The following is a 12,500-nucleotide window of genomic DNA, read 5'->3' as shown; positions in this document are numbered from 1 at the left end:
CCACATTGTCCTTTTCTGTCCCCAATGTTTTTAGTAAACCCTCTTTTGTAAAGAATTATTACTACTACTGCTGCTGCTGCTGCTACTACCACTACTAAATCATACCCATTTAACCACACACTGGTAACTAAAGCTGTGTGGCTTCTACTATTATTACAAAGCAAACCTTAATTACACATCATCAACTCATTATCATTCTGACTTCGTTAACAGTCCTTAATGAACTTCCAGATCAATTCAGTGCAATGACTATTGTTGTTGTTGTTGTAGTTGTTGCAAAGAAAATAACTTTGCAACTTAAAGTGTTACAAAAACACTTATTGTCTTCAAAACAACAAACATATTTCATAATAAACACACTATACAACAACAACAATAACAATACCAAATTAGAATAATACTGAACAAGAGACATATTATGTGTGCAATTAAACCTTGTAAGAGTAATTGCTTCCGTTGCCGTCACCACCATTGTATAGAATGGGTTGGACTGTTCTGTATTCAGTGTCACTGGCCTTCTGACAGTCAGGGGGTGACAGCGCCTTCAAAACATTCCATTTTGGGGATGGTTTCTAAGGCTTGTCCCAATACCAGATACTTTATATAGTGTAAGTGGGTGCAATGGCACCAGTACGAGAGAAGTACATTGGATGCCACCAGAAAATGCAGCCATAAAGAATCTGACGTAATTTCCAACATTGATCAGTCAACAGTTGAACCCTTTTGAGAACACATTTCTGATGAGACAGGTTGTTATTAATCTGGTGTATGAAACATAAATTAACAGGAAATTTAGACAAAAGGTTTTAATTTTGATCACTTTAACCCTTTGGTTACCATATTTCTGTTGCTGTACACTGATTTTGTTTCAATTCATTTTGAAAATAACAAAGAAGTTAGTGAAATAACATTGTGGCACCTTGGGCAAGTATCTTCTACTATAGCCTCGGGCCGACCAAAGACTTGTGAGTGGATTTGGTAGACGGAAACTGAAAGAAGCCCATCGTATATACGTATATATATATGTGTGTGTGTGTGTGTGTGTGTGGTGTGTGTGTTCGTGTGTCTGTGCTGGTGTGTTTATGTCCCCGTTACTTAGCGGTTCGGCAAAAGAGACCGATAGAATAAGTACTGGGGTCGAGTTGCTCGATTAAAGGCGGTGCTCCAGCATGGCCGCAGTCAAATGACTGAAACAAGTAAAAGAGTAAAAGAGTTCGTTTTTAATCTGGTGTTTGGGACATGAAATTTTGGGGAAAGGTTTTAATTTAGATTATTTTAAAGCAAGGAGACTGTCATAGAACCAGGAGGGGTGGTGTCATGTGGGTTGGTGTGAAGAGGGTTAACACTGGGTGAACTAGACTCGTCCACATCTGCTGAAAGTCTATATAAACAGTTCTCAAGGAAGCTACCTGCTACCCATGTTGTGTACACACGACCAACATGATGCCAATGTTACTCACAGAATTAACCCCTTTGTTACCATATTTCTGTTGAGATACTCTGTGTTTGTTTCAATTGATTTTGAAGAATTTAGTGAAATGAATTTGTCCTTATTGATCAGGTGTTTGGATCATAAATGTGAAATTTTGATGAAAGATTTTAAATGAAATCAATTTAAGGCATGAAGTTTCTATCATAAAAACAAGGGCTGGCTCAGGTGGATTGGTATAAAAACAGTTAAAATGGCTGTTGAAAAGAAGGCCCTCCAGTAGTAAATAAATAGGTTAAAAAAGAAGGGGAGAAAAACCCTCAAAGGGGACATGAACTTTCACGGGTCACAGTGCAAATAACTTGTTTAACTTTGAATAAAAGGGGGAGGGGGAGGAGAGACAGTCCTGTCACACACAGCATATCTTGGATCAGTGGCACAATAAATTACCCCCAGTGGCACACCGTCGTCAAGTGGTTGGTGATAGGAAAAACATTTAAAGAGCGGTGGGGGGGGGGTACAAACAATATGTATATACGACAGCAACAGTTGGACAGATTTCTCTGTTGCTGGAGGATCACGATGAGTAAAGAGAAGTTGTGAGATTCATCCATGTCTCCATGATAGGAAAACAAAGATAATATGAGGATGAAACAAAAGCAAATATTTTGTGGGAGTCGATTTAATTGACATTAATTCTTGCCTGGTAATTTATTTTTATTAATGCTAGGAGAAAGACCGGATAAGTTGACATGGGTGAGGCCTGTACTAAATAACACAAGGAATTTTCTCCCCCCCACCCCAGTCCATGCCTTTATCCTAATATAAAGACTTGATGGCAAAACAAAGGACATTATTAAGATATTAAAGAACATTATAGAACACAAAAGAACATTATAGAAGACACAAGAGAACATTATAAGGCACAACAGCACATTATGGAAGATTCTAGAAGCCTAGCTCTACAACTTGTAGAAGACACAACAGCACATTATGGAATATTCTAGAAGCCTAGCTCTACAACTTGTAGAAGACACAACAGCACATTATGGAAGATTCTAGAAGCCTAGCTCTACAACTTGTAGAAGACACAACAGCACATTATGGAATATTCTAGAAGCCTAGCTCTACAACTTGTAGAAGACACAACAGCACATTATGGAATATTCTAGAAGCCTAGCTCTACAACTTGTAGAAGACACAACAGCACATTATGGAAGATTCTAGAAGCCTAGCTCTACAACTTGTAGAAGGCACAACAGCACATTATGGAATATTCTAGAAGCCTAGCTCTACAACTTGTAGAAGACACAACAGCACATTATGGAAGATTCTAGAAGCCTAGCTCTACAACTAGTAGATGACACTTGCCCAAAGTGCCATGCAGTGGGACTGAACCTGGAACCATGTGGTTCATAAGCAAGCTACTTACCACACAGCCACTCCTACACCTAAATTTTTAATAATTTTGAGAAACTTTTAATAAAACCAAAACTTCACACAACAATGGCACATATACATATACAGACATGCACACAAACACACAAACACATACACCACATTTGCAGACAAACATATCCATCTGCGCACATACACTCATCACAGATGGGTATGTATTTGGACAAATACATATCCATCTGCACACACATATACACACACAACGGTAAAGATACACACACACACACACACATATACACAGCAAAACACAAACACACAAATTTCAATTTTGTTGATATTCTTGTTATTTCTTTCAGAGGTTAATTAAACAAAAAGAAAAAAAAATCTGGTGATTTAAATGAGGTGAGATCCAAACATCAGGTGTGTTTTGGTGCAAATTTGATGACGGAATACAAATATTATGTCACAACGCAAAACAAACGAAGGTATTTCATAATAATTAGAATACCATGGTGAGAATGGAGGGGGAGGTGTTTACAAGATGGATCGGAAAACAGAGAGAAACAGACATTCCAACGATTTGGGGACAGGATTTGATGGAATGTTTCAGGAATTCATTTCACAGCAGAATTATTTCCAGGTACTATCATTGCATAAACCAAGGAGTGGTAGCTTAAGCAAGTATCTCCTACCACAAACTCACATTGTCTAATGCCATGAGAGTGAAATTTGCTGGGTGGAAACTGCATGGAAGTCTAAAGCACTAGTACCGGTGACACATAAAAGGTACCCATTACATTCTTGGAGTGGTTGGTGTTAGGAAGCCATCTAACCCATGCCAGCATGGAAAGCGGACACGTGATGATGATGATGATAATGATGATACCGATGACAATGATGATGATGATGGTGAAATGCTTTATCCTTTAGTTGTTGCAGTCATTGGACTGTGGCCATGCTGGGGCAGCACCTTGAAGGATTTAGTCAACAAATTGGATGCAAATTGGACTATTTTTCAAGACTAGTACCTATTTCATCAGGTTCTTTGGCTGAACCACTAAGTTACAGGGACACAAACAAACCAACACTGGTTGCCAAGCAGTGGTTGAGAACAAATACAGACAAAAAGACACCCAGATATATATGGGATTCTTTCAGTTTCCACTTACTAAATCTACTCACAAGGTTTTGGTCAGCCCAAGGCTTTGGCGTAAGACACTTATCCAAGGTGCCATCGATTGGGACTGAACCCAGAACTGTGTGCTTGGGAAGAAAACTTCCTAACACACAGCCATGCCTGCACAATTCAGAAATTGAGATAAACTTGTTGGGAGGCAAGAATCCCTAAGTCTTGGTGTTTGAGCAAGGACTCTCCTCGGATAGAGAGTTCTGAGATATTCAAAGCCTTCAAAAGTTACGGTTCACATGTCTAAATGTTAGGAACATTAAAATAGTTAACTAAAAATAAATATGCTGTGAGTTTAAAAAATAATGTCAATTCATGACTAATGTTTTTATTTTGCTAGGAAGTATGAAACACCAGACATGTTTCAGTCTTATTGCAACCTCTTCAGCAAAGTATACTTTGCAGTGTATTTTCCAAATTAGGGATTAATAAATTAAGATGTGAATATTCAAGGTTGTAATTATGCTGGAGTATGAAAATTAGAATAGTTTAGAAATTTAAATAATTCAGGAGACCCACAAAATAAATTAATATTAAAGAAATGTTAATATGCTTAATGAATTAATATACTTAATTGACTTAATGAATTAATCATCTAAGACAGGAGCAAGACTAAAGGTGAAGATTTGCTCCAGATTAAAATAAGACAGAATGGTAAATATTCTCTGAAATGCAACAGAGAAAAACAATAAAATCTTTTCGTAGAATCTGGTTTCCTAATCCATTCTCCAAATAACAAAGAATAAAACTTAAGCCATCACCAATTCAATTAGTAGCCTGCAATCAATAATGAACACACTGTTAAAAGAATTGATTACATTAGTAAATTAACGACTTGGAGATACAATTACCATTAGTATTATTATATATTTTTTTTGTACGTCTCTATTGTCTAGACAGGCTTTCTTCTGTTTATCTACTTTAACTTAACAACTGTCAGACAAATCTCTCTCATCTTTTTGGTCTTAATTTTTTTTCCGTTTCTCAGAACGGGGGGGGGGGGAGGCAGAACCATTTATTTAATCTCTTAACAACTACGAAACCATTATCTCTTGTTCTAACACCTCCGGGATTAATAGAAACAGCCTGAAGTAATGCATCTATTCACTTGACCACTGGTCACTAATGTCTCGTACTTTTTTTTTTACTCACTTCATTCAATGGACTGTGGCCATGCTGGGTCACCACCTCGAAGGGTTTAGCTCAACAAAAAATAAACAAATAAACCCTAGTCTTTATTCTTTTAGAATCTGGTCCCTATTCTGTTGGCTCTCTTTTGTCAAAAAGTTATGGGAATGTAAACAAACTCACACACACACATACATATACCCACAGAATTATACACACACACGTACAGATACATACATATATACATACACACACACACACACACACACACATACATACATATATACACACACACATGTATATATAAACACACATATATGCATGCTCCCCCCCCCTCATACACACACACGTACAGATACATACATATATACATACACACACACACACACACACATACATACATATACACACACACACATGTATATATAAACACACATATATGCATGCTCCCCCCCTCATACACACACACGCACAGATACATACATATATACATACACACACAACACACATACATACATATATACACACACACATGTATATATAAACACACATATATGCATGCTCCCCCCCTCATACACACACGTACAGATACATACATATATACACACACACACACACACACATACATACATATATACACACACACATGTATATATAAACACACATATATGCATGCTCCCCCCCCTCATACACACATACAGAATTGTCATGATAAGACAGTTACAGACAATACAAGAATTGTGTCTGAAAGAAGAAATTGCTGCAATGATTCCCATTCAGCAGAATTCTTTATTCCCCAGACATTCTTCTACTCGAAACTTTTCCTCACAATGTCCAAACTATAAATGACCACTGAACAAAATTAAACTACATGTGTGTGTGTCTGTGATACACACACACACACACACACACACACACACACATGCACGCAACAGGCTTCGGCATAATTCCTGCCAGCCAGTTCCACTTGCAAAACTTTGGGGGCAGTCTCCAAAACTATAAAAAAAAAGACAAGCCTGAGATGCTGCCACGCAGTGGAACTGAACCTGTTCCACTTAGCCTTGAAGCAAACTTCTTATCCACACAGCCATGCCTTAAAAGAAAGAAATATTTACCATTTACCTGTTCTGTTGTATCAAATGAGATAATCCCTGCTTCTTATGATGTTTCCTTCAGGTGTTTCGGTAAAATCTACATTTTTAATGCAGTCAACACCTTAACTACTGCTTCAGATCGTGTTACCACGGATGCTGTGTCTTAGGAGAAAAGATAGAAACCAGCCTCGATGCAAACCAGCTCCGAAAAACTCGTTTCCTATCCATAGTTGCTTCCTGTCTTAATAACTTGCAACTCACCCGCTTATACCCTCAATCTGACCTAGGTCATCTCTCCTCTCGATAACCAGATATTCTATATATATATATATATGTATATTATATATATATGCAGCACGGATTTTTGTCAGTGAACAGGTCGCGGATTTTAGCGACGAAAATATTTTGACAAATTAAACTTAAATGTTGAAGTGTATCGAACGGCTTTTGTGTGTTTCTTAAATGGCTTATAAACACCTTCCACGCTGCAATTGTATATATATATATATATGTATATATATATATATGTATATCTGACAGACAGTCCAGCTTATTGGGTGGTGACCATATCACATACTATACTACTACTACTACTACTAATTCTACTACCACAATAACAACAACAATAACTGCCTCAGTTGTGTCTCTGTTCACACAGCTTCTTCGAATGACTTCATCTTCTACTTCACAAGTGAGACAACACTGAACACCAAACACACAAGTGCTTACATCCCCCTCTTTCATTAGAAGCCGGGGGGGGGGGGGCGGATGGGGTTCTTTTTGCTTTTGCTTTTTTTTTTTTTTTTTTAACACAAGACAACAGTGAGTTGACAGTTTGGCCATGAGACAGCCGACCCCACTACAGCAGTGGCACTGCTCTCAGTACAGACAATAAATACAATTCCTTAAGTAGTCTTACATTTCATTTCGGTGGAGAGGGGTGGGGGTGGGGGGGGTTGTTCGTTTTAATAATAAAGTGAGGATGCTTCAAGCCGAATTGTTGAATTCTCACACTCTTGGTTCTTGACCTGGCCAAAAAAAAAAAAAAAACCAGGCTGAGAAGGTGGAGCTGGGGCAGAGAGGAGTTGGGGAGGGAGCAGAGAAGGGGTCAGTGTGGGAAACCTTTTGCCATTGACATCGAAGGTTTTCAGGGTCCCAGGTCATTTGACTTTTTCTATTTCACATGATGGGCATGGTTGGAATATCTGGATGTAGGTTGAAAGACACTTGAAAATAGAAACATTTACAATGCGAAAAAAGGCGACACTGGCATACGAATCTTTACAAGTCTCTCTCTCTCTCTCTCTCTCTCTCTCTCTCTCTCTATATATATATATATTATATATATATATACATGCACATACAAACATACACAACCACCAACATATATATATATATATATACACGCACATATGCAGATACATACATACAAGTACATACACACACATAGACAGACATATACACACACACATACCTTCACATAAAGCAGCTATATGTGCACACACACAATCATGCACGCGCATACACACATGAAAAAAGGGTGCCTGATATTTCCAAAGAAGAATGTCATGTTCTCAAACAAAACCTAGAAACATTTCCTCCACCCCGCCGACCCCCCCTGTCCACCCCCCACCCCCAATGAGTTAAATGGGTAATTTGGGGGAAATTATCACAACTAGAAGCAAACAAGAGGAAAATAGGGAAGAGAGGAGGGCACAAAACAACACAAGTAAATTGGAAGGGCCAAAACAAGATAAAAAGAACCACAACATTTAAATAAAATCCCGTTCAGAACAGAGAAGAAATACTCTGGAAATTATTTGGGATATTTTTCTTTATCAACAAACGTTTACACCAGCGTTTCTCAACCATTTTCTTGCCTAAGGACCCCTCTTTGATTCTTAGTTTACTCAGATGGACCCTCATAGCGATTTGAAGTTTTGAAGAATCCTATTATATTTTTTATAATTACTGTATTGTAATGTGTATAAGGTACCCTTTTTTGTCAAAAATTAGGTTAAAAAAAATATGGGAGTTTCTCATACATGGATAGTTTTATAATCCCTTGCAAAACCTTTTTTTTCCAAATTTTAAGCCCCAAAAGTTAGGGGGTTCCTTATTCACATTAAAATACGGTAAATATTATTAGGAACTGTATAAAAAAAATATTCTCTTTCTCTTTTACTTGTTTCAGTTATTTGACTGCGGCCATGCTGGAGCACCGCCTTTAGTCGAGCAAATCGACTCCGGGACTTATTCTTTTTGTAAGCCCAGTACTTATTCTATCGGTCTCTTTTTGCCGAACCGCTAAGTGACGGGGACCGTAAACACACCAGCATCGGTTGTCAAGCAATGCTCGGGGAACATACACAGACACACAAACACACACATACATATATATATATATATATATATACGACAGGCTTCTTTCAGTTTCCGTCTACCAAATCTACTCACAAGGCATTGGTCGGCCCGGGGCTATAGCAGAAGACACTTGCCCAAGATGCCACGCAGTGGGACTGAACCCGCAACCATGTGGTTGGTTAGCAAGCTACTTACCACACAGCCACTCCTGCGCCTGTTTTACTTCTAAAGAAAATTCAGAGAAAAAAAAATAAATATGTGTCCATAAGAATTCTAGGAAGGAGCAGGAGTGGGGAGTGCATAACACACCTGTTCCTGCCCCCTTTCTTGTTAACTTTCTCTCCCTCCCTCTCTCTCTCTCTGAATGGTAAACCATGTCCCTCCTCTACATCAAGACATCTGTTTCTGTCTCTATCACACTCTAATCCAGTGTTCTTCAACCTTTTTATCCTTGTGTAACCCTTAAAATAAATTACATGTCTCAAGGAACCCCTGCACAAAACATATTATATACCATATCTTCCTCATGTTTTTCCATCGTAGTTCCCTGGTAAATATCATATACATATAGATATGATGGGATGCAGGGATCTTTTCGGTTTGAATGGCAGTTTTTAACATAATTTCTAGGTAACTAAAAAATGTTAAACTTCGTATACTGGTAGAATGTGTTTATAAAATATCTTTTTTCTCTTGGCTTTATAGAGAAAATTCTATGGTTTGTAAGATATTTGTTGTTGTTTTTTCTTCAATTTCTGCAATTTCAACCAACCAATAACGTCTATTGAGGTAAAAAAAAAAACATTCTGTGCCGTATGAATATGTCCCTCATTTAAGAAACAAATTGGGTTTATTTACATTTGTAAAGAAAAAAAGATACCCTTTCCCCCACCCCTAACCCTAACCCAACCCTAACTAACCCTAAAACAGATTGAAATGCAATAGATCGATTCTAGGGTCATAATTATGGGTGATAATTTCATATGACACCACTAGAAAAAACTGTCATTCAAACCGAAAAGATCCGGATGCAGTCTATTTCTATTGAACTAATAAATAACAAGAGCACTGAGAGAGTGCAAACCTCCGCCAACGCAACATCAATATCCTGTCAACGATTAACCGGAGATGATTTTTAAAATGCGAATATCTGAAATAAGATCTTTCAATGAACATCATGAGACCTCTTGGTTTTCTCTTCTCTTAAATTCCGGTCTTCCTCTAATAATCCTGTTGTTTTAGATCAATGTATAGAATTATGTGTGTGTATATATATATATATTATATATATATATAAGTATACTGTAAAGTGCTAAAATGTATGTATAATCTCCTAATATAACAATGAGTGTTGTCTTTGTGTGTGTGTGTGTGTGTGTATATATATATATATATATATATATAATAGAGCCGGAGTGAGAGGTGAAGGCAGAGGAGATAAATGGCAAAGAGAGCATCTTATGAATGAGAAAGGAAGGGGTGATAGATGAATAATGAAGGGGTGGAGAAGCCAATTAATGGTGTTTGAAGTGTGAGTGTATGTGTGTGTGAAAGAGAGGTATGTTTGTGTGTGTGTGTACAATGGAATGGTAATGTTCAACACTGAAAATGTATATGTGTGTGTGTATGTGTGTGTGTGTACAAGAGAACAATGTGAAACTTTACATGTGCATGTAAAGTAAAAAAAAATATAAATAATAATGCAGAATCCTGTCTGGTACCGGATTGATCCCAAAATCTAATCAGTGTGTGCCAATAACGAGGCCAAACATCCCTGGAAGTTTCATCCGAATCCATCCAGTGGTTCTTGAGATATCTTGTCCACGGACAAACAAACAAACACAACTGAAAACAATACTCCTGTCTTCGCTAAGGTGGTGGTGGGGGTGGTGTAATAATTGATGGAAGTCAATTGTTGTTCATCAATATTTCTCCATTTTCTGTTTTCTTGTGTTTATCTTTGTCTTAAACTTGTGTTTGTCTTTGTCTTTACCTATAAATTTATGAGCTTAATATGCTTGCGTATATATGCTCATGATTAAGCATAGGTGATATACCCATAATATAATGGATACTTCTATCCCTTAGATGGTTATTTTAACCTCTAACTCAGCTAACCTATATATACCTATATATATATATATAATATATATATATATATATATATATATATATATATTTTTTTTTTTTCTCTTATGAGGTTTTCATGCTATCTACCTGACAATTTCTTGTTAAGTTTTCCTTATTAAGTAGTTGTCCTTAATTGCTAAATTTTTATTCCGAAAAAACTTTTCCTCTCCCGAAATGCAATTCGTAAAAGTTTGCCATTTATCCGGATGTAATATATGTAAACCCACCCATGTGCTTCGTTGATGTTGATCAGTTAGCTGATCGGCTTAAGCGAGGCAGGGTCGTTGTTTATTTATAATACATTCAGGCCTGCTGATGAGTACGTAAGTATGAAATCACTGTGATACAGGTCTATATTTTTTTAAATGTCTTACTTTGAAAAATTGCATTCGGTGGGATTAGTAATATTTTTGGTAGAAATGACTAATTGTCCCTCTTAGCGTGTTGGCATGTATGTATAATGCCTTCTGGCATGTATGTATAATGCCCTCTATATATAATATATATATATATTATATATATATATATATATATATATTATATATATATATAATATATATATATATATATATATCGGAAGGTTTGGAGATGATGTACAGGTATTATATATTAGAAAAATTGAGGTAATCAGATCAGATGGTTCATATTTGTAGATATTTATTTATATATTACATTTTTTACATATATATCATATCATATCATTCGGATTGGGCTTTTGAAAAGCCCACTAGAATGGGAGCAAGCGCTAATCCGAAATCCGAATGATATGATATGATATATATGTAAAAAATGTAATATATAAATAAATATCTACAAATATGAACCATCTGATCTGATTACCTCAATTTTTCTAATATATATATATATATATGGTTGTTATATTATTTTTGATAAGATAATAGGTTAGATAAGATGATGTCAATATTACAAAATCGACATGTTAATTATTGAATAAATGAAAAAAAAATTATTGAAAATGAGGAGAGTGATAATTACCTTGTCCTTATCATTTGTGAGAGCGGATGGTGAACTGACCGAGTCATGAGGAAAGTGCGGTTCACAGTATAATTGACCATCCATGGTGTGTTTCCTGAAACAAACAACAAAAATAGTTTAAAACAAAGAAAGGGAAACAAAGGTACTTTTATACTTTTTTTTTAAATCTAGTTTTTGATGGGTAGGCTGTGCCCATGCTGAAGCACTGTCTTTGAGTGCTTCACCAGTATTTATTAACCATCTAATTTACATTTCAACATGAGAGAGAGAGAGAGAGAGAAAGAGAACATGACATATTTAGACCAATATATACAGATACAGGCAAATACAGAGACACACATACACGAATATACACTCCTGGTGTGTCCAATTCCCTCTGCCCAAACACTAACCATTCCTTCCTCCTCAGAGCTTTATCCCTCAGGAATCTTTTTCTTGATGATGTCCTTCCTGCAGATGTTGACCAGCAATAGTTTAAACAGCATCAATCTCTCACTGGTCTCAGAGAGACTGCAAAGGCTATGGGCACTAGCCCTACCCCAACCAGTAAATATAAATATATAATGGTCAATGTAAATATATTTGTCTATGTATCTATCTATCTGTCCATCCATCTATTCAGCTGTCTGTCTGTCTGTTTATCTATCTTTTTATTTATGTATCTATCTATCTAATATATACATATATACATATATATATATATACATATATATATACATATATACATACATATATACATACATATACATACATAGGTTTATACACCCCCAAAACA

General features: G+C 36.4%; 1 protein-coding gene across 8 annotated transcripts in view; it reads right to left on the bottom strand.

Annotated features, from left to right (window-relative positions):
• LOC115224716 (rap1 GTPase-activating protein 1) overlaps positions 1–12,500 on the bottom strand; it is a 364,275-nt gene that overhangs the window by 60,812 nt on the left and 290,963 nt on the right. For 5 of the 8 annotated variants that reach the window (XM_036513712.1, XM_029795580.2, XM_029795577.2 and 2 more), the window contains exon 2: positions 11,726–11,819. In XM_036513712.1, the coding sequence (XP_036369605.1) occupies positions 11,726–11,809 (84 nt within the window). In that variant the 5' untranslated portion in view covers positions 11,810–11,819. Of the gene's footprint in view, positions 1–11,725; positions 11,823–12,117; positions 12,207–12,350; positions 12,365–12,500 lie in introns of those variants that run through there. The other 3 variants (XM_036513713.1, XM_036513715.1, XM_036513711.1) reach the window with 3 other exon arrangements.

The sequence above is a fragment of the Octopus sinensis genome, linkage group LG26 (genome assembly GCF_006345805.1).
Source record: "Octopus sinensis linkage group LG26, ASM634580v1, whole genome shotgun sequence".
Lineage (NCBI taxonomy): Eukaryota > Metazoa > Mollusca > Cephalopoda > Octopoda > Octopodidae > Octopus > Octopus sinensis.
The sequence above is the reverse complement of the archived record's forward strand: the minus strand, read 5'-3'. Positions and strand labels throughout refer to the sequence as shown.